The 24,293-nt window shown below is 35.9% G+C and overlaps 1 protein-coding gene across 8 annotated transcripts in view; it reads right to left on the bottom strand.

The window, feature by feature from the left end:
• RBMS1 (RNA binding motif single stranded interacting protein 1) overlaps nucleotides 1-24,293 on the bottom strand; it is a 147,490-nt gene that overhangs the window by 66,591 nt on the left and 56,606 nt on the right. For all 8 annotated transcript variants that reach the window (XM_087949877.1, XM_087949876.1, XM_026674545.2 and 5 more), the window contains exon 2: nucleotides 10,446-10,621. In XM_087949877.1, coding sequence (XP_087806003.1) covers nucleotides 10,446-10,597 — 152 coding nt within the window. In that variant the 5' untranslated portion in view covers nucleotides 10,598-10,621. The remainder of the gene's footprint in view (nucleotides 1-10,445; nucleotides 10,622-24,293) is intronic.

The raw sequence follows: 24,293 nt of genomic DNA, 5'->3' as shown, positions 1-24,293 counted from the left end.
ATTATTTGATCTTTGTCATGTAGGATTAAAACAACAACAACAACATATCAGCGGCCATGGTCAGAACAAGAATCTTCACATTTGATTAAAGTATTCATCTCCTATAGCTGTACTGCCAAATTCTCACTAAAGTAAGACTGCAACCAACTGCTGCAAACATACAACTAGCCAATTAGAAGAAGTACCTTGAGGCCCCCACCCCCTTTTTTCCAAATAGGGAGTCCCACTAAGCTGAGGATCCGTCAGTTTCAGATGGTCTCCTTTGGTTCTCCCACCAGAGGAAAAATTGTAGTAAACCCGATCATCATTTCATCTAAGGGAATCTGCTAATTCTGGCTTATAACACATTTGATGGTGGAAATGCACCCACACGCTTAATGAATGGGGGCTCACTTACTATGAACCTGAGAAGATGCCAAAGTAATTTCAATTGAAAGTACAGTTAAGATGCTCAGCTGTATCCTATTGACCAATATAATTATTTATAATTAGTCAGCCAAGACTTGAAAGTAAGCACATCAATGTAAGTTGCATCACTGAAGAATGTTCTACTTAAAATCATTAATTGAGATCAAAACTGATTCCAGACAAAATGGAAATATTTAAACCATAAAAAGAAAGTATTTCTTGGCTAATTAAATCGATTCACCCCCCTTCCTATGACTAGAAGGCAGATAATTAGCTTTTTTCCTCTTTTATGACTATTACTACTACCGCCATTGTTGTTGTTTTTTTTGTAAATTTTATTTGAGTTTTCACAAAAAGAAAAGAAATACAAAACATCTTTTTTGAAAGCAGCATAATCCCGGGTTACATTTCTTCGTACAGACGCAAATTCAGGTTCATGCTCATTTTTATATTCTATTCCATATCTTATTACTATTTTACATTTTCTACATGGCTTCTCCCCTCTTTTAATTTCCTCAATTTTATTTATTTCATCTCAATTCAAATCATTATATTGATATTTTTTGTCTGTCCTGTTTCAATTGTCTATTATCTTTTCTCATTAAACAAAATTTCTCCTGTAGTTACTGATTGGAGTATGACGCCTTTATATCTTTCCCCTAAAGTTATAACACTCAATATAATACATAACTTCCATTCGGATTCTGCTTGGTACATTCTTAAACACAGTATTCTTGAACAAAAAAAAAAGAAAAAATATAAATGTATATAATTAAAACAACATTCCATTCCAATTCAATTCTATCATTAATATTAATATTCTTTAAAGTCTTAACATTTTTCACGTTACTTTTCAATTAAATATCATTCTTCTATGGGAACAATTATAAACTTTCCATAGTCAATTCCCCCCCCTAAAACGTTGACTAATTAAAATGTTCCCATTCCTTCCTAATTCAATTTTCTCATTTATTTTATTTCATTTACTTTATTCACAAACATTTCACTAAATTACACTAAGCATTCTATCCCTCATTCTAATCATACGTTGTTTCCAATTTTCTAAAGTTATTTCTATTACAAATATAACAACACAATCTCATGTACCTTTACAGAATCCCCCTTTCAATTAGATTTTCACCCATTATCTCTAAATAGGTCTTGTTTCTTTATATCTTGCTCCGGACCTTTGTAACTTCTTTTCCTTTCCTTCTTCCCTCTCTTCTTCTCTCTCCCCTTTTTACCCCTTTGTCTCTCTACCTCTATTTCCCTCTTCTGTATTCCCCTTTTCTGTTGCTTTCCAGTATTATACTTATTTTTCGAATTATTTTTCTTTTCTTTGGTTGTTTTTTTAAATCTTAAATTCTCCATCCTCTTTCCCCCTTTTCCTTTTTCTTCCCCACATAAAGTTACTTGTTCATTAAAGATGGCTTCTTCTTTGTCCCAGTCTTCTTGTTTTGCAGTCTTTTCTTGTTGTTTCTCATAGTTCCAAATCTCCATTTCTAAAAATTGAAAAACGAAGCCAAAAGAACCCTTCCCTTCTTGTGCATCTTCTTTGTACTTTTTAAGTTCCATTTTCAATTCATCCAAAAGTGATGCCATTGTAGAAATTTTTAAACAACCACCCGATTGATTTTAGTCATTCAAATATAATAACCAAAAATCCAAAAGTCACCAAGTAATCCAAATACACACAAGCTGTTTCTTTTTGCTCTTTTTTTCCCACTTTCTCTTCCTGGGGTTACTATTTAGTTGCAAAGTTTCAGTTAAAATGTATCTTTTAGAAGTCTTATTGAAATTTTACTTTAGATTCTTTTAAAGTCCAGGCAGTCTCCTCCCTCTTCCAGATCCTGCTCTTATTCTTTTTCTCTCCCTTCCTGCTTATAGAAGAAAAAGTTTTTAATGTCCAGAAATCTTTATTGTCCCTTTGGCATTTAGTTATATTTTCAGCTTAATTGCCTATTGATGCCAAAGCGGATTTTTCCAATTTCTTATTCTTAATTGTCAATATATGGAAGGAGAGAGAAGAGGAAAAAAAGCCAAACCTTTCCCCTTTCACTTTCCTTCGCTGCTTCCGACTCTTCTTTGGGAGCGATGTTATTTCTTGTAAAATTTAAATTCCAGGGTACCTTAGTTGTTGCTTTTTCAACTTAGCCCGGTCAGCCAAAACTTTCACTTCTTATCTTCCTCCTGCACGTTCTTTTCCGGTTGAGTTCTTCTTTGAGGTGGCCATTTCTGACCACCGCTCCTACCGCCTTCGGGAAAGGGAGTAAGGCCAGCTGAGGAGGAGAGATGCGGCTCCCCTTGACTCTGCTGGCGGTCTCCCCCCTCACCACCACCTCTACGGGGTGGCTTAGCCCCGAAACCAGTCGGCTCAGGGCGCTCCAGCAGCGAGCCCAGGCAGAAACCGCGCACGATTGCTGATTCCTGTCTGTTGCCGAAGCCCTTCAAACCGGAAGTCCCATTGTTACAATACCGCCATTGTTACAATACTGAAGGCATTAAGATATTTTCAATCTAAAAGATAAATACGAACACAGTAGCAAAGTTCAGGAAGTCTTTGAAATACTGCTTCATCATATCGGTGGCGTCTGCTTCCACTCACTGTTAAGCCATATTTTTTTTTTAGAATTCTGGTTTTTTATATGAATCTGCAACATGCAGGCAAAATTGCTCAATCCCTCTTTCTTGATTCCCCAGCTCTTTTCCTTGACCTCTCCCTGCCAGAGGATGTAACTAACTACCATTAGTGGCTCTGTGTTCTCTTGGTAAAGTTGGATTATTTTCTAAATAAACAGATTCAGAAGCCAAGAATGAACATGTTTTAGAATCTAAGTACTTAGGAAAGGAACAAATAACATTCTACTCTTACATATATTGCAATAAGCCAACGAAGAATGGAACATTGCAAGATTATTGGCTTCACCCACTTACACAAAGAATCAAGCAACATATAGCAGCAGCCTGATGCTTAGGGCAAGTTATAAGCAACCATGGCTATTGGTTCTGAAATGGATACTGTATGAGGGTGTCAAACTGGTGGCCCGCAGGCCAGATGCATCTTGTGCAGGCCACACTCATCCCAGCTCTGTGGATGGGAAAAACATTGCAAAACATCATGTGATGGCAATGTGAGCAAGTTTGACATCCATGCTATACATCGAAAGATCATATCATGCAATAGACTGTCCATATAATTTCCTGTTCATTCCTATTTCAAGGACTAAATAAAATTGAATGAGTTGAACTAATGTATGCATACATTATAATAAAACTTTAATTTTTAAAGGGTAGTTAGGGGTAGTGATGGCCATTACATTTCATCACTTTGCATAGTATGTACACATTTCACATAACTGGTTGAATTTGCAATAAAATACCAATTCAGTGGAGAAACCTTTGATTTGGTAAACATTAAAAAAAAAAAAGTATCTATAGCATTTAATATCTGCGAAGCTACAATCCATTAAACCAAGAGTACAGTACAGTAGAACATGTACATCACCCAATTTTCTTTGATTTTTCTATGAAAATAATTAAAATAGCAGCAGCCAAGTAGAACATTTACATATCCGAAAGCTATTTAGATTTTGTTAACAGTGAATGATCATTAAGATGGAAAGTTCCTCAAAAATGATCTAGCCTACCCCTGCAGGAAATCCACTACTGTACAGAGAATCTGTAGCTACAGTAACATTTATTTATAACAGGATATTTTCAGATTCAACAGGGAAAATGGTATTTTGGGAGTATGCATGACCATATCTTTTGTACTTTTCATTTCATTTAAGCATTTTAATTTTATTTCAGAAAAGTTTACCACTGCTTAAGTAACACCACTGGTATAAGATTCTTTTCCATTGGACAAGAAAAGGATTAGCTTAATAGATTAGTGGATCTGCATATGCTAAGTGTCTTTTCTAAAACTGGAAAGTTGAGGTATAGATAATAGGCTGTGCAAAGTAGAGGGGGAAAGGGTGCTTCAGAGCATGGAGGCCCTTTATTTAATATTCTCAGCAACTTCTTAGATTAGCTATTTCTTTTCATGAGGCTACAGTTTGCTGACAGATGCTATGTTCTTGGCCACACATAGTCTAAAATACAAATTTCCTTTGAACCTGAGTCACTGAACAGCCCCCCCACTTCCATCCCAATACACTTGGAGATATTTTCTTAACACTGCTTGAAAATTGATGATTCTAGACATACTCCTATAAGAATGCAAAAAATGCTATGCAACCTAACTGTAATGGCAATCTTGCTCTAGTGCTGAATAATTTATTTAAAAATTGATTTAAAATTTAACTTTTGCTTTTCTAAGTAATGAATTGCTTACGTGTAAAAGACTCTATGATTGCTAACAAAGAAGGCTACGAATCACATAGAATGTGCAGAATCCTAGATGCATTCAAAGAAAAATGCCATGATAGAATGAGACTTTCTGGCTTGGCAGGCAGATCTTAAATTGAAGCACCATGGGTTTGTTTGGGGCTTCCCTAAGTGCTTCCAGCAAGAAATCCTCTTCTGAATCAGCTACTTGTGTTTAAGGCAATTACTACAGTCTACTTAACTCCTTCAAGGATTTAGTAATAATTATTTGGGATATATAGGTATATGTCCTGCTTCCTTGATCTGTGAACATTCAGTTTTGTATAGCAGAATGTATGCTTTTTTCATCAAACTGAGGGTTACAGTAGTATATACTTTCACATAAACCCAATCTTTCCACTGCTCCTTTCATTTTGAAAGAACCCAGCGGGCTACAGTGGTAATAATTTTATCAGCACAAAGCATCCAGATAAGTCAGTTTAATATTCCATGGTACTAATAAGAGCAATAGTTTAATAAAGAGATGATTTAAGAGCAGTATTCAATGTTTTAGACTATTTTCTAAAGTACCAGAAATAATTTCAAAAATCTTGGAGCATCTCATATCAAGAAACTTTCCCTTCCACCAGATATAAGTAAATTAACACAGGTGAAAAGACTATAGAAGTGTGTGTGTGTGTGTGTGTGTGTGTGTGTGTGTGTGTGTGTGGTTCTAGCAGTCTCAAATGCTTACAGAAATATTTGGCTTTGTTCTATATTACAGCGGTCGCCAACCGGTGGGCCATGGCCCACTGGTGGGCCTTGAGAAAATTTTGACGGGCCGCAGAGAAATCTCACCCCCAGAGCACCTTCCCAAAGCAATTAATCCAGGCTTCACAGAAACACAAGGCTGTGCTGCCCACATGGCCTGCAGGAACGCTCCCGCCCACTCACTCCTTACCCGGCAAACTTGCCTGTTAAAATTGCTATTTTTTCTTTTTCCGACCATCATCTGTTTTGCTGTGGCGGGAGATTTAGATTAGCTAGGAAGCAGAAAATGGTTGGATTTCTTGCTTTCTAGCTAGTCTTTAGATTTTCGGCTCTGCTTCCCTTAGGACTGAAGGTTTGCTTGCAAGCAAATTCAGTGCAGACTCACGGCAAGCAAATTTGAGAGACTGAGCCAGCCGATGGCAGATAGATAGATCACTGAATGATTCTGTGAGCAACTCAATCTGCCTGCTTTGCCTGATTTTGGGTAAAAATTGCTTTTTTTATTTAAAAAATTCAATATTTACATACATGGTGTGTTGTGAGTTAATTTTATGAGTTTGCTTGCAAGCAAATTTTATGTGACAGACTGAGCTAGCCAATAGCAGATAGATAGATTTCTGAATGAATCTGTGATTCTGTGAGCAACTCAATCTGCCTGCCTGCTCTGCCTGATTTTGGGTAAAAGTTGCTTTTTTTATAAAAAAAAATTCAACATTTAAATACATATTTATATTTACATACAAGTCATGCCCAGCCAGTCACATGACCACCAAGCCACACCCACAAATTAGGCCACACCCACAGAACCGGTTAGTGGTCCCTGGGATCTAAAATTATGAGTTTGGTGGTCCCTGAGGTCCAAAAGGTTGGCGACCCCCTGTTCTATAACATCTATACATAAGGCTTGAGGTACAAAATAAAAGACTGCCACAAAAATACTATTTATATATTTCCTAAGCCTAATTGTATCCCATATTCTAATAGGATTTTGCACAATTTTTGGTATATTTTAATTTTTTTAAAAAAAGGACTTGATTTGTATGGTATAAAAGAATACGGAAAGAAATAACCAATTTAGTACTGAATCTCCAAATCATACTGCCGGCCTAACATTTTCCTCTAAAAAAGGAAGAGAAAGAACTGGATGTCCGAATGCAAAACTAAACAAATACCTTCATTTCCCAACTTACTGAAAACAGAGTTTTATTCCTCCAAATTATTTTAGAATCTTTCTAATAGACTCTGAAAACATCTGTTCTCCCCGGTGACTCCAAATGTCTCTTCCAATCTGGCAGAAAAAATGCAAGTGGAAGACTAGTTACAGGGGCCAGGTGGACACAGGTAAGAAATGGAAGAAATCCAAAGGCAAAACAAGCTGGCAATAAGAAACATTTTTCTCATCAAAAATATGCTTCCAAATTAATCTGATAGAAAAATACATAAAGTTGTACCTACAAAACCTACACTGTAATTGCAGTGCTATGAATACAACAGTAAGATGCAAAACTTCTGCAATTAGATAAAAAATATTTCAAAGGCCAAAAGTTATCTAATTTTTTTAAAAGATAAGTTTTATTTATTATGGACATTATTAGCTCTATCCCAGAATAATGACTAGAAACAAATGACTAGAAACAAATGGATACCGAAGTACAAGAACTGTATAAATATACAAAGAGATCCTTCTACAACCTAGTTCTATTCAATTATGAATAGATTAGCCATCTATTATGGTGGCCACAGAATACAAGAAGACATTTTTTCTTTTCTTTTGTTTTTATCAAGAAGGTGATAAAAATGCTTTCTAACTTAAAATATAATACTTGTGACATTAGTTTCACAGTATAACAATATGTATCGTACAGGTATCAAAGTGTGTGACCTAAAAGCATTTTGTGTTTCCCAGATAATCATCAAAACAGGTTGTATTCAGACCTCATGCAAAGAAAGAAAATATGATTCTATATGTAGTGAAAAATATGGAATGGGAATGGGGCAAAAGTCAATATAGGTCTTAAAAGGCTGTTTATGAAAGCAGACACATATTTAGAATTATGAGCACTTATACAATATTACACAGTTCTAAAAACAACAGGTGAAGAGCAATTGAAATGAGCATTTAATGTAGTCTTATCTTCTAAGTTTAGGGGTTGGATTCTTACACACTGCTGAACATAGCACTTAGTTTTCTAGACTTGATGGATTCCACAGCATCTACCAATTACAAATTCCACAAGTTTTCTGCTGCCATATTAATGCAGAACCATTAATATGCCCAGGAAGGCAGAACAGAAACTATCTATAATTTTTATTTACAATGTGATGAAATTGGATCTCCCTATCCCAACTTGTTGAAAGAATGTAGTTTATTTATGGTACAAATAAAGCACTTTTAATAAGAAATAGAATTCTAAAGAGAAAAGTTAAGCAAGAACTACTGGAACTGGTCAGCTTAGTAAAGACCAAGAATCATTTGCTTTGCAGAGTAACTTTCACAATATTGTGTTTTCATTGATCAAAGTTTAGAAGAACTATACAAAGATCTTCCTCAAATGAGTTTATCAACAGTCTACATAATAGCTAACTTGGTAAAGAAGCCGATTGAATTTATAATGGAAAGTCAAAAACAGTCACTCCGATTCATGGAAAAAGAACTTGCAGAGTTACATGAAATGTTATTACAGGATGGCTTTGCAATAACTTTGAATTTCTGATATTCATTTACAGTATGCCACAATACTCTGAGTGAACAGTCTTGTTTTAAATGAGATACATCTGCTATATACAAATGTACTTCGAGATTTTAACTGTACAATAAAAAATAAGTAGCACAGATATTAGCTAGAATTCATAGAATAGAATAGAATAGAATAGAATAGAATAGAATAGAATAGAATAGAATAGAATAGAATAGAATAGAATAGAATTCTTTATTGGACACACAAGGAATTTTTCTTGGTGCAAATACTCTCAAAATACATACAAGAAAAGATACATTTGTCAAGAATCATAAGGCATAACACTTAATGATAATCACAGGGTACAATAAGCAATAGCTTAAGGTAAAGGTAGACCTTTACTCGTAGTAACTTCATGGATGCATCCATGCAGTTTTCTTTGGACTGAGAACATCCTTCTGGAATGTTTTTTCACCTGCCCAGTCTAGCATGCAACCATGGTGCTTATTTATTTACTGTACATTAAATGCTGCTCCTATTAGGAGACTCTGAGCAGCTTACCACATGTTTACATTAGTAAAATTACAAGCCATTAGACATAGCAAACACCCATGGCATATTCTTTTGACCTCAGGAATAGGTGTCTATATCTTGGGGAGCCAGGTTCTGAAGAACACTTTTTCTTTTGTCTGCAGGAAGGTTACTCTAAAGAAGATATTCCCTGAAGGTCTCCCGTCCAAGTACAAATCATGGCAGACCCTCTTGGGCCTAAACAAAGTTGGCCAAGTGCTGCAACTTGCTAAGACAATGTTGGCTTAGTTTTACTCAAATAGTTCATGCAAAATGAACATTTCTCTTAAATTATGTATATTGGTATCAAGCTAATAAGGCCTTCTAGCTCAGCAGTTGCCAACCGGTGGGCCGCGGCCCACTGGTGGGCCTTGAGAAAATTTTGGTGGGCCGCAGAGAAATCTCACCCCCAGAGCACCTTCCCAAAGCAATTAATCCAGGCTGCACAGAAACACAAGGCTGTGCTGCCCACATGGCCCGCAGGAACATTCCCGCCCACTCACTCCTTACCCAGCAAACTTCCCTGCTAAAACTGCTATTTTTCCTTTTTCCGACCATCATCTGTTCTGCTGTGCCAGGAGATTTAGATTAGCTAGGAAGCAGAAAATGGTTGGATTTCTTGCTTTCTAGCTAGTCTTCAGATCTTCGGCTCTGCTTCCCTTAGGACTGAAGGTTTGCTTGCAAGCAAATTCAGTGCAGACTCACGGCAAGCAAATTTGAGAGACTGAGCTAGCTGATGGCAGATAGATAGATCACTGAATGATTCTGTGAGCAACTCAATCTACCTGCTTTGCCTGATTTTGGGTAAAATTGTTTTTTATAAAAAAATCCAATATTTACATACATGGTGTGTTGTGAGTTAATTTTGTGAGTTTGCTTGCAAGCAAATTTTATGTGACAGACTGAGCTAGCCAATGGCAGATAGATAGATTTCTGAATGAATCTGTGATTCTGTGAGCAACTCAATCTGCCTGCCTGCTCTGCCTGATTTTGGGTAAAAGTTGGTCTTTTATTTATAAAAAAAATTTTCAATATTTATATAAATATTTATAATATTTACATACAAGCCATGCCCAGCCAATCACATGACCACCAAGCCACACCCACAAATTAGGCCATGCCCACAGAACCGGTTAGTGGTCCCTGGGATCTAAAATTATGAGTTTGGTGGTCCCTGAGGTCCAAAAGGTTGGTGACCCCTGTTCTACACGAATACTTCATCAGAACGATAACTCACAAGAGTCTACTGTTCACATGTACCAATGATCTGGCTTAAAGTTCTGAAATTAGAAAAAGAATCTACAATATTTACTAATAATAATTTTTGATCCCCATCAAATTATTTATGGGCCATGAACAAAATGCTTACTTTTTAAGGGTCAGGATCAGAATTCACTGTCACTGCCACAAAGTAGGCATATATTTCTAAGTACTGATAAGAACTTAGAACTACTTAGTACTGATAAGTTTAATAATTCTCCATTCAAATTATATGATGATCAAAGTTAATGCAAAATTATTAGACTTACCCTGTGTTTTAGAACTATACTTTTAACTCAGTTCTGATACATTTCTGTGCTATTTTTTTTTTTAAAAAATAATTCTATAGGTCTTGTCAGACCAAGAAAAAAAAAACTTTTTTGTAAGTCGATCCCTTTAAATCTTTGACCACCCATTTCTTAATAATTTATTAACAACAAGCATACTTACGGTTGACATAACTTTACTAAGTCCTGGTCAGTGGTATTTGGAGGCAGCCCTCTGATATACAGGTTTGTTTTACTTAATTGATCCCATCCTGAGTTGCTGCTGCTGCTGCTGTTGTTATTGCTGCTGGTGATACTGGGGCTAGGAGGAGCCATTGGATGGGCAGGCACAATGGGCTGCTGCAAAACGAAAGGAAGAAGGTTTCAGAAGGGACAATTAAGGCCATAAGGAGAGTGGCTCGAAGGCATACTAGAAAAGCCTTGAAGCCTCTTAAGAACCTAAGACATTCTCAGAACCCTGAATTTCATGGTGCTATGGCTCTACATTCCGCATATTCTTGGCTTCCCAAGTTATTTGCAGGTTTTGTGATACGAATGCAAGGAGTACTCATTATTTTCTCCAATTTTTGATACAGAACAAACACAATATATTTCTAAGGAGATTTCACTCTGGAAGTGAAATATCAAAAATAAACTTTAGGCATGCCCTAGCAACGTTCCTGCTCTCTCTCTCTCTCTCTCTCTCTGCAGCATAAAGAGAACTTCAACCATTCCGCATTGCTCATAAATTATACTATGCAGTACTCTTCGTGTGTTAAATCAGAAAACAGAAAATAAAGAGGTGAAAAATACAGACAAGTTGTGATTAATATCTCCACGAAAAATAATTTCTTAGTACTTCCAGAAGCTGGCTTGGCTACTAAATGAAAGCTGAGAAACCCTTCATTACATTTGAAACAGAGCTAGTGACCTTGATGGCTCGGTTTTCACACTCCATCTTAAAGCTAAGAAATTCATATATCTTATTTATAAGAGACCTGCACACCTTTTGAAAAGGCTAAAAGGAGGTTCTCCAGGTCATACACAAATACGGCACTCTCTACTATTAATTAAAGCAGGCAGATTCTTTTTTCAGGCTTCATCCCAAGCTGGGTTAAAAGAAAATATATCACTTTGATTAAAGCCAATACAGGTCCTTAAATAATGCTTACAGTTTAACGTCTAGTGATCTCCTGATGGTTTTTAATATAAGCAGTAACCAGCCCTGGCCCTACTTAGCTTTCTGTAAAATTAACCCCATTGAACAAAATGAAAAGACAAGAATGGACATGGCTAAAAGAGTAAGAAGCAGGCTCTGTTCTGACCTCTTATGTTGCTGAATGGAACCTAACAGTAATAACAGGTCCCACCTCCCCCCCACTCTTTGCCCTGCCCTCCCCCATGTATCTTTGGTTTTAAAGTTTGATTTTAAATTTTTATGCTTTAATTTATATGTAAACTGTAAGCCGCCCAGAGTTACCTATGGTAAGAATGGGCAGCCAAAAAATTAAGACTTATTCATTTTTTCCTTAAGACACACTTAAAAAAGATGCGAGGGGATTTTTTTTTTTTTTTTACTTATTTGAAAGTATTTTCTCTTCCAAAATACCTCTTTAAATATGGAACAGAAAAAGGGGAAAAAAGAAGAAACAAAAGGCCAATCACTACAAAATCAATTTCATATTTGATTCATCACTTATCATTGGATTATTTCTAGCGTGATTAGATTCAAAATGCTGTGCAGGAAAAATATTTCAGTGCAAAAAAAAGGTCAAGATACAAACAATGTTTTCCAAATTCTCAACTATGGAAGATACTAATATTTTCAACCTGAAAGCTGAGATTTCATGCCTGCCCCAGCCATTCTGTTCTTCCAGAACCACTTACTTTACCACAGTTAAACATTTTATCATGATGTAAATAACAGTTGATGCTAAACAAGGAATCCTTTTAATTAGACCTCAAATCACAGTTGAAACTGGTGTGTAAATTCTGCTTAAGATAAAACCAATGATTAATGTTGATTTGATGTAATCTTAAAAGGCCATAATTAAGGGTGGCGGGAAAGAGACAGACAATTCATGCTACAGAATGTACCTGATTAATCTGCTTCCAACTTCTCACCTTACACTGCATGTAAGTCTGTACTTATCAAGTTTTATATTTGCATAGGCCCTATCACATGGGTGATCTTTTTGCATTAAGCCTTTCTGAGAGAGAGAGAAAAGGCATTCTTTTTCACAAAGCAGAATTACCAAATCAGAAAGAAGTGTAAATCTTGCCCGCAGACATAATTGTACCATTTATGCTATTTCCTGATATATAATTTAAACTGTAGCAGAAATGCCTAAATTAACTTGACATTAAAAGGATTCATTTCTATGACAGAGGTGCAGTAGAAGTTATTTCAAAAACAGAAATGCAAAGATCTGAGAGGAAGGCTACTTGCTTTTAAAGTAAAAAGCATTATGCATCTGAGGCAAAGGCCCTGTGTTTTCCTAGCCTTCCACTATACAGCTACTTGCAACTTTGCAATTAACATGATGCTGTAATTCTGATAACAGTCTGAGAGAAAATGGACAAAGATTTGTTGGAGCACTACCACACTTTTCTAACAATCACAATGAGGCCAAGCAGAAGCACAAACTCATAGCAAATGCAACGTAAAGCAGTCACAATTTCTTGTGAGTTCCCAGAGATGTTTTAAATTGGTTCTGAAGAGTGGGTTGCCTCTTTAAAGCCTTAAGGGCACCTCAGCATTTCCAAGCATTGCATTACCAACCTCTCTGCCTAGGAAAACAGAACGTATGATGTGCAACTTGATCTGATCGTAAAGTCATTTTGTCTGGAGAATTAGATTTTAAAAATGTGGTTAGGTGGATGATTCAGCTCAAAGTATCAAATTAGTAAGAATTCAATTGTCATTTTTGTAAGTGATGAAAAAGAAATAATGGAGAAAATAAGAGATCGACATACAGGTAGCCCTAGACCTACAACCATTTATTTAGTGACTGTTTGACGTTACAATGGCATTGAAGAAAATAATTTATAATTGTTTTCACACTTACGATCATCCCCATGATTATATGATCAACATGCGGTTGCTTGGGAACCACAGGTATTTATGACAATTGCCATGTCCCGGAGTCATGTGATCACCTTTTGCAACCTCTGACAAGCAAAGTCAATGGGGAAGCCAGATTCACTTAACAACCATGTTACTAACTTATCAACTGCAGTGATTCACTTAGTTGCTTCCTCCTTTGCAGGGCCATAAGAGGACCCCTCTGAGACTTGGTCTCTCCTGAGCAAGCAGGACCTCAATTTTAATCTAATAAGAATTGAATGCTGTCCACTTATCAGTCCTACTGAGGCAGGAAGGGACAATCGTGCTGAACTCCATAAATTTTAGCAAGGGAAAACAAAAAAAGCAAAGAAGGCAAGATTTCCTTTTCTCTTTGCAGCTCTGAATCAAAAATATCTCTTGTTTTTCTAAGAGCTGTAGGTCTCCTTAGATCAAGCAAACTTTTATGGCCAGGGGCACATGTGGCAGGCACACTCACAAGATGGATGTCATGGAGACCCAATATTTATTTATAAAATGGTGGTCATGATGAACAATGCCAGTCATAAATCATCCTTTCATAAGAAGGTAAACTAGTCCTGCAACTTTTATGTAAATCATCCCTCACTATAACTAGAGGAAGTGATTTTGCTCTGCAGAAAGTCAGCTTCCTATTGAATTTCTTTAGGGAATAAATCTTTAAAAACAATGTAGTGTGGCAGGGAGAATGGGAGGTCCCCAAGGCTTGTCCTCAACTATCTTCCTTAGGGCCTGATCATTATATATTAGAACTGGTAGTGCCAGGCACAAGCAACCAGATTCACAGATGTTATTTTAAAAAATCAAATATCCACTAAAAATAATACCAACAATATAAAAACACGAGTAAAAGCTACTTTAAATAACAAAAAATTATATTAAAAGATAAGCACATCTTTGCCTGTCCTTTGACTCAAAGTCAGTAGAGAAGGTCCTTCATATTAGCACTCTTTTATCATGCCATTCTGAAAACTCTATGTTACGGTCACTCTCTATTCCATTTCTGAAGACAAAGCTTCATAATGTAGTTTTGTACTTCTTTTCACCAAAGAATTCACAGGAATGACTAAGATAGAAAAATTATTCTGTAAACAGTAGGAGCAAGTTTAATCCCATAATGCCCAGATATAAATACATACTTCAAATTCAAACACAATAAATAGACATGGCATTCCCATGTCTGCCTTATGAATTTGCCAACCCAAGCTCTTCATTTCACTATGCTTTTGCATCATCATGCAATTTTAAAGGAAAGGGAAGAGCAATAAGATTTAAATATTGTTCAGCCAAATCAGTAATTCATTAAAAAATACTACTAAAAAAACCTTCATAATGAATTTTCCCACCAAATGAATGTATTTGTGGCTTATTTTTATTATTTCACCGCAGGTCCGATAAAATAAGATCTGAGTCAATTTGGGGGTGTCTGGGTTGAATTGTTGGTAGAATCTTTGCTTTTTTCTGGTCAACTTAAATTAGCAATTACAGTTATGCCAGAAAGAAATTCTTGAGTAAAGCCAATTCTTGAGTAAAGCCTTGTTGAGTAAAGCCATCAGAAATTAGCAAACATCTGTGTTCAATTTCACAGTATCTATTGATACTAAGTTTAACTTTAACCCCCATTCCATTTTATCCCTCTACACTGCTTTTTTGCTGTTTTAAAAAACATTACTTTTGCCAACTTCCCACTTCAAGGCAAAGTATTATATTTTGTCATGTTCTGTATTTGGTTGAAATCTAATGTCAAATGCAAAGAATAAGACGTAGTTTAGAGGCATCTAAGAAATACAAGACGAACATGGGATTTCCTCCCACATACGCTAAATTTAATCATTTGTCTTACAGCGATTTTAATTAAATGAAAACCAAAACTTTTGGTGAAATAATACATCTTAATTTGCAAGTATCTAGCCCCCAAAAAAAAAAAAAAAAAAAGATCAGAATCATGCAAGCCAGGATATTCCCTGTGGCTGTCTGTGAAAGCAAAGTTGGACTTTAAAGAAGCAGGATAGGAAGAGTATTGACAAGTTTGAATCTTGATTTGGACAAGACTCAGTGGATAGCAAAGAAAATAAAAGAGTGGATCATCAAACTGATAGATCAACCAAAGTTCTCACTTGAGGCCAAAAGACCAGGCTCAAATTATCCTAGTTTGGACACATTATCCAAAGAACTAGCACTTAGGAGCTGGGAAAGATAAAAAGAAATAGAAAAAGAAGAGGACAACCAGCAGCAAAATGAATGGTCTCAGTTACAGTGTGATGACTATAACACTGGAAGACCAGAAATAATAAGTAAGGGATAGATAGATCATCATGGAGAAAATCTATGTAGTTGCTAGGAGTAAAAAATGACTTGATGGCAAATTATAATAATTAAAAAAAATCTCACCAAGATCATATTCATATTTTTTTACTACAAACTAAACATGTCACTAAACATGTCAAGAACTTATATCAAAATTGATATGCATAAAATTCAGATGCAGATTTCTTAAATTCAAATGAGTAGCTTCCAGTTTTATTGCAATTATGGCGTTTACAAAAAAAATATTAACTAACCCTTTGTATCTGGATTTTACTGACATTCCAGCCTTCTGAGAAACATCCCTTTTACTAGGATCTTCATCTTAAATCATTGCAACATTTCCTCTTTATCCTGAAATTATTAATCATCAGAGAAGACTTGGAAATTTTAAACAAAAGTGCATTCTAAGAAGCAATAAGCCTGCTTTAGTTCCTTTTTAATTGAAAGGGTTACATGGTCATTCCTTGGGAGAAATGCCATAGGTTAAGGGGAAAAACTGACAAGGAAAGGCATTCAAAATCATTTTTAAAAAAATTCTGCCTAAGCTCACTGTCTCAGCTTATATATAATACAATAGTAATTTAATCAGCATTACTATCACCCTTATTTGAAGCTTGCGTGGGTTTAATTGTATGGCAGGCTTCTCTATTGTGCCAACACTCAGAATCTGACATCAAAGAACAAATATCCTGACTTTTATTTGCATTTAAATAAAATAAATAGAATAGAATAACATGAGTTGGAAGGGATTTTAAGACCCTTCCAATATTTTAAGATTCTGATCAATATTAATATAAACAATACAGGTAGTCCTCGACATATGACAATTGGGACCAGAATTTCCATAGTAATTTGATGCAGTTGTAAAGGAAACCCTATACCATTTCAGACAATATAGAATTTAATTGCTTTGTTTTGTATTAAGAAAAGAACTGTATCCCCAAATATGTATTTCTGCAATTATCTCAATTTATTAACTGTTAAAGATGATTTAAAAAAAAACATGTGCCAGCTGACAACCTGTTGTCATTTGAAGCAATAGTGCATCAAATCATCAGCTGACAGAATCACTTAAGTGTCTTGGACAGAGGCTGATGGGAATGTTGCAAATGTATCAGGACCCAGTCAAGTCAATGTTTCTCCATGAACTGCCCAAAATTGTAAATGGCATTCTTAGGAAGGCTACAAAAAGCAGTGATATGGTCACTATAGCATCTTTCTAAAATGTTATGTTGGATTTTTCCAAGCAAGCATTCCATTTCTTATGTTCCACAAACTTATTGGTAATAAATTGGAAAGCATTTATTTAAATGATTACGTATGTGGCCAAAAAAAAAAAAAAAAAGCAACATGATATAGTCAGGTACCAGAAGGATGGAGAAATAGATTGGTTTGGGATAGGATCCATAGGTAATGTATCTGCTGATTAGAAGAAAATCAGTTTCTCTAAATATTATAAATGTTTATTCTCTTATTATCTGAAGTTGTAAGATTAAACTGAGAGAAACTCCCCTCTTTTCTCTATGAATTACATGCAAAGACTCTCTTCAGAAAAAAATTCTTTGTCTGAAGCAAGGAAGATTTAAATGCATTTTGATATAGTAAAGTAAAAGTACATATTAAAAAATAACTATTAGCATTATTAATAGTTAATAATCAAAGATGTTGGTGATAAACAACTATACAGTGCTAAGGTGGAGACCTCAAAACTTCAGAAATAGTAAAGGAAAATATATTTATTATTAATGATTATTGCTTTTTTAGAAATCAGAAATCTTTATGGTGCCACTTTTTTGTACACAAGACTCTCAGTGATATTACACACTATATTATCTAGATAGTATGCAGTGTTGGAGATTAGCTGATCGTATGCATATGTTATGCAATGTGCCCCAGAAATTCTGTTAAAAAAATAATACAGAAAGTTGTTGAGTGAGTCATCCATAGAACTCTGAAAACTGACTTTTCACTCTGTGCTAAATGGCCTGTCTTATAGCTAATGTCACTACACAAAAGATGTCTGGTAACTCCCATAGCTCTGGCAGCCAAAATACTTTTTACAGGAGGATGATTAAGTAACTGCTTTGTAAAAACGGCTGCAGAAAATTGGTAAGACAGAGTAACAGACAAGACTTCAACATGCCTATAGAATAGGACAAACATGTCTATTCAAAGAGAGGCCCCATTACATTCTCTGGCACTTACTTCTAATTTAGTCTTTATTTTTTAATGTTAATAAATTTGCATCGTTCCAAATATGAACAGCACACCTATTCCTTGGGTTTAGGCTACAATATGAATACGTTTGAATACGTTTGAACAGTCCAGGCTATTTTTAAAATGATCCTATCCATTTATTTCTTGGGGACATTACGCTGTAATCAAATTAGTTTTGTGATATTTGATGCTCAGTAGAAAGGTAAAATGCCATCATGAAGAGCATTACACACAGTATAATGTCTTCCATCATCATACCCTTTTGTTTGGACATACTTTGTTTTTTAAAATGGTATATCTAAAAATATATTGTAGCACAACCTTCCTTCTTTGGCACAGATGTTACCAGTTTATAAAAATTATATTATACGTCATGATCATATATGGTCACTTGGTACATGATTGTTCTGTGTTTGTCGCATACACAATAATTTTGTTTATATTGCTAGCTTGCTACCCTAGGTGACTTAATTAAATAAGGCAATAAAAATAATATAGACTTGGCTAGACTAAGGCCTTCTCACAATCTTGTGAATATGTGTGTGCCTACTTAGACAACCCTTGAAGAAGCTTGCTGCATTTTTTTGTGGCTGCTTTGAGGCACAGACCAGGAAGAAGCTTTGTGAGCAGAGTATCTCACTGAATGATATGCACAGGCCTCATCCCTATCACTAAGTCAGACTGAAAATATTAATTGTCCAAGATATTTATGGTACGAGAGTTCCATATAAGGAGCTGGACACTTGCCATAAATTCTCATCTGCTCATAATGTTTATGAGATCTGACTCTTACATAATCAAATATCACAAGAGATATTTGACCATTAAAAAAATATCTAGCAAGAGGTTGCTAATTATCAGTTGCCTCCAAATTGTACCATTAGGAACACATTTACATACCAACAAGATAGTACTGAACTAGATAAGACTTCAACAGAAATTGAAAATATTGGGAAATGTTTAATAAATGAGAGATCAAAATGGGTAAAAATGGGCATATATGTGTATAGATATACATACATAAGCATATAAAAGCCAATTAGAAGCCAATTTAACCATGCACCAAGCTGCAAGGTATTGAAAATATCTTGATAATTCTTGTCTGGTTTTTTCTAGAAGTACAAATAACTAAAAAAAAAAAACACAAATGGCTAAACCCCTGGTTTCTTATCATTATTACAAAATGTGAACCATAAGCAAACCAGAGGCAAAAAGCAAGAAACATGAATTACAACAGTATGCAGCTATTCTATAATATACCAGAATTCTCAATGATTTCTGCTTACCAGCTATAACGTTAGCCATAATTAGGAAACATCTGTATAGTTAATAAATGACAAATGTATAAGGAGAGCTAAGGCATGATTGTATAGTTTATAATCAGTGTAACCATGTTCTCCCTTAAAAAAGTATCACCAAAAATTTACCATCATGTCTTTGTTCTATAGGTAATCTTTGACTTACAGTTGTTTAACGAAGATATTAGCCTTAGAAATGGCTCATAAATATTTCCAGCCATCAAAAACTGTTGCACCATCATCTCCACTGTCGTGTGATCACAGTCGAATTGAACTTACAACCAGTTGCCAAGTGCTCTGCGATCATCCGAGTGCTATTTACAATCTTCTCCACCAGAAAGTCAATGGGCCTTTGGGACAGCAGGGAAGGTTGTAAGCTGCTGTGCCTCTCCAGGCCCCGCCCCCCTCATCTCTTTCAGGATAGCTGAAAAAACTGCCTCCACGGGGAGCTGAACTCCTCCAGCCAGGTGCAGAAATTGAGCCCAAACCCTGAAGATTCCTGCATCCCGACAAAGGACTTCCCTTCTTTGCACAGAGGATTTGCGAAGATTTTATCAAGATTTCCTGCAGATTCTGCCTCCTTTCCTGTACTCTGCCAAAGGAGTTCTCTTCTGTGCATGGAAGGGAGGTGAACTCCTTCAGCAAGTAGCTCTTTCGGCCAGTCCTCAAAGATGGCAAGGGAGCCAAAATCCAAGCAGAGAGTAGAGAATCAGCATGGTAAGATAAGGAGCTGCCTCAGGTAAATGCGGGGCGCTGGCGCAGGCTATGCATGTGTCTCTTTGCTGTTTTCAGCTCCTGAGTGGAACCGCAAAGTAAGGAGCATGGAATGCCTTGGGAGTAGGGGAGGCCCAGTGCAGGCTCCACACTAGTGTCTCTCTGTTTGGGGGCTGAAAATCCTGTTTGGATTTCAGTAGGAGGAATTTCCCCCATCCCCAAGGTACCCCACACTCTTCTTACCTGGAATTCTGTCCACCTAATGATCACATCCAGAGGGCTGGGATTGCAATCAGTGAGTGATGCAGTCATATGGGCAATCACATAATTTTTACTTAATGACTGCTTTGCTCAACAACCAAAATCCCAATCCCAATTGTGGTCATTGTTGAGGACTAAGTTTATAGAACAATCTGCCATTCTTCCAACAACAGCTGGCACTGAATGTACCACTCAATTTTCTAAAACCGTATCACATGACATGAAATATTTCATGGGAAATTACTGGCCCTTTCTGACTCACTAAAGACAAGTAAATTATGTGAGAAAGATTGTCATGTGAAGTCTCTTGTGGATAGCGGACATAAGTAGCTAAACCAAGGTCCATCAAAGGAGTTATTTAAAATGTCTTTAAACCCACAAAAAGGCAGTTTTGAAACATTGAAAGTAAGCTTAGTTCTGTCTATGCATCAGACAACAATTTCTCATGAGTTTCCTTCATGGATGAAGTGATGGAAGCTACATGAAGATAGATAATATAGATAGATAGATAGATAGATAGATAGATAGATAGATAGATAGATAGATAGATAGATAGATAGATAGATAGATAATCTAGAACCAAAATTAATGGGCCACTCCTTCCATCTGACACTTTCTCTTATTTATGATATTTCTTTTCTCCTCATGACTCCCTCTTTCCTTTCTCTTTCATAATAGCTGCCATGAAATTGAAAAGTCTAAATTGCTTGCAGATGGCTTTAGTTGGAGGCTACATTCAGCCCAAAGCCTGCAAGTTGCTTAACCCTGGCCAATAAAGACAAGCAAGTATTCTTAAGATTACATCTGGGGCTTCTGAATCCAAAGGATTAATTCAAATGCAGAATTTGAAAGTTATTTTTGGTAGAATGTAAACAGTCTTGGAAGATGCATGCACCATCAAACTGCAAGCTCTCCAAATGACTCTGTCCCCTGAAAGCCTCAAAAAGAGAAATGTTTTCATTTGTAGGAGTCACAGTCTCTTCCTTTCCTTTGAGAGGAAAAGAGCTTTTTAAAAAGTTTTTCCAGCAAATCTCGTAAGTTCTTCCTATGTGCAAAGAATCCCTTATTTTACAGGCCTGCTGATTTCATATTTTGGCAACCATGCTTCTTAGGTAAAATAGAATTTAAAAATCAGAGTTGTTGCAAACAAATAATTTGGAGACAGTTAATAAATGAACAAAAGTGTGTAACTATACAAAGGAAAATTAAAATGTATCCAGTATTTCCTCATAATACAAACTAGTTGCACCTTATTTCATTAGCATTTTAAGAATAGACTAGCCTGAAAATAATGAGGGGGGAGACAGACAGACAGACAGACAGACTTCCAGGTGCCTTTAAAATGAAGATTTTGCGACTGAAGTAAGATTAGTTTCCATCAAACAAAAGCTATCAAAGTGCCACAAATTCCTAACAAATTTGAAACACTGTCATTCAAGTATTTTACAATTTAAAAAAATATAATATCAGCTTCAGTAAATCCATAAGGCACAAGCTCTGCATACGAGAACAGTAACTCTCATGGCATTTTACATTTTGGAAACAATTAAAAAATTGCAAAGCACTGTTGTTTGACTAGATCTTAAACAATGAAGATGCCTAGATATTTTGTAGGATAATTAGAACTCTTAAGAAGTGAAAAATGAAAGTGGAAGACATCAAATACAAAAGACAGAACAGGGCGAAGTTTCAATATAGTAAAATCTAGCAAAATTATACATGGTTATATTTAAAATGCTATATCATGCCAAAATGTTCATGCATTTTAAATGTTACTGAATCCTCATAATTCTCAATATGAATACAGTTCAGAATAAACCCAATTGAAGCCCATGATATAGACCTATATTAAAACAGACTGGTAGTTCTATAGTCCGCACCAAACAAATAGTTCTCATTCAGTTCTCTTTTTCTCTCCACAGTACATCCCTTCCTTTTCCTGTTGCAGGCAGGAAACTGCAGATTGAGAGGTTTCTGCAGAGTACAGCTAAATTTATTACAATGCAATCATCTTCTCCATCTTTCCCCTGTGGCAGCTGCTTCAGTTCTTCATGCAATGCAGCCAAGCGCCTTTTAGAGAGAAGTTTTCATTGTTTGGGTAAAATTTTCCTTTGAAAGTAAGTCTTCTTCCAAGGAGCCGCCTTTCATTAAGTGAAAACAGTTGCTCAAGGCAGAGTTCTCTTCTGCAGAACATTTTCATGATTGTTGCAATCACACTGGAGCTTCTTCAGCCTACTTGAGCAGAGAAAAATGGCTACGTATCCCATCATATGCAGACTCTGCTATATTTGTCTCCTTAGGTCAGTGTGATACAGTCTGATTGGCAGAAGTCCTCCAGACTACCAGGCAAAATATCCCTCCCATCATCCATTACTTTATCATTTAAGTAGATGCCAGAAGACTAGAATTGGGATCTTTTGCACCCAACAGCAGGTAAACCTCCACCAAGCTGCCATTACTCCTTAATTTCAACAGAATTTTTTTCATTTGTATGGATACTTAACAGTTAAATAATTAATTGCTTCTTCTATAAAATATATTATGTTGGTGGAGTCCTTGCTGCTCTCTGAGCTTGGTTGTTTTCTTAGAGACATTTCACTACCCAACTAGACAACATCATCATGGTATTAGCTAACTGGGCAATGAAATATCTGCAAGGAAACAACAAAGCTTGGAAAGCACCGAGGACCCCACAGTTCAACCTTGAGCTACACATATTTCCTTCTCTTGGTATATCCTGTATATTCTGTTTATCTCTCTGCAGTTCTGATATTATCTTTTATTGTATAGAAATCAACCTACTTGCCTGGAAATGCATAATACATATATTACCAGATTAATAATTTTTGACTACGTCCAATCTCTTCAAAAATTTTAAAAAGGGGAAATGGTTTTTAAGTGCTCAAGCTCTACTAATCATGAGAATATTTTAAACTCCTGCTGTTTCTGAATGCTTCTCTAGCAGAGAAAAAAGAACAGTCACTGAGGTTGAACATTAGCAGCAGCAGAAACATAAAAATATATTTATTACTAATGTAGTTCAAGCCTTTACAATGGTTTAGACTGTAAATTCTAAGCAACTTTCTTGGAAAGACATCCTATAAATTTAATGGGACTTATTTTTGCCCGTGGAAAGGCACCAGGGCTTGCAGTAAGCCTTCCTGTAAATTTAACTAGTCAGATACAGTGAAGTATAATACTTGAATTTCAGCCTCTTGATTACCGAAATAATCCTGTATTCAGTGATGATTTTCCTCAATGGAACAAGCAGACCATGACCCTAATTCCTTCTTCTCCCTCTAAAACTGTTATCTAAAATATGGCCCTGGGGTACTTTTGCACGGGTGAAAACAGGAAATTGCTAACTGCTACTAGAATCAATGAACAGCTCTATGAAGAGATACTGGCTCCAATGCAATTCATACACATAAACCTATACCACATATATAAGCCCTATATATAAGCCTATACGTGGAAGCTCATAAGGGAGCCACGGCAGCCTCCCCCACAGGGTTGTTGAATGCAGGAATATTATGGACATTGCTTTGAATTCCTAAAGGAAAGGAAAGAAACAAATCTAATCTCACTGGAAGCAACAGGTACATAATGATGCCCATAATTCAATGGAGCCACACATGGAAAACGACAACCAGCCTGTTTCCAGATCAAGAAATTCATGTTCAGGAACAGCAACAGAAATGCCTCTATGATTACAACACTAATTGGTTTTCTCTACTGAGATTACATCCTGTGCAAGAAACTGATGCCGAAGGATTCCTCGCTCCCATTTTTAATAGGATTACTCCTCAGTGAATGATTGTGGATTGATGACTAAATTGTTTAATCCATAAAATGTGTGGGCATGTAGCTTTAAAATGTTAATTCCAGGAATAAGATTAAGCTGGAAGAGTGTGTTTCTTTCTTTTGTAAAAGTTTACTGTGCAAATTTTCAAAATATAGCTGACCTTTCTTAAATATGATTTTATTAAACAAAGAAATTAACAATGTATATACACTCTTAAATCTCTGTCTCCCTTTCAACAATGAAAAATGAATTTTATAAGAGTGAGAAATGCAGAGAGTGAAGTTATAAAATAGAAATAGATGCTTATCTCTTTGGGATGATTTTATC

The sequence above is a fragment of the Notechis scutatus genome, chromosome 1 (assembly GCF_049901735.1).
Source record: "Notechis scutatus isolate UNSWTSFEM ecotype Mainland chromosome 1, rNotScu1.2, whole genome shotgun sequence".
NCBI lineage: Eukaryota > Metazoa > Chordata > Lepidosauria > Squamata > Elapidae > Notechis > Notechis scutatus.
The sequence above is the reverse complement of the archived record's forward strand: the minus strand, read 5'-3'. Positions and strand labels throughout refer to the sequence as shown.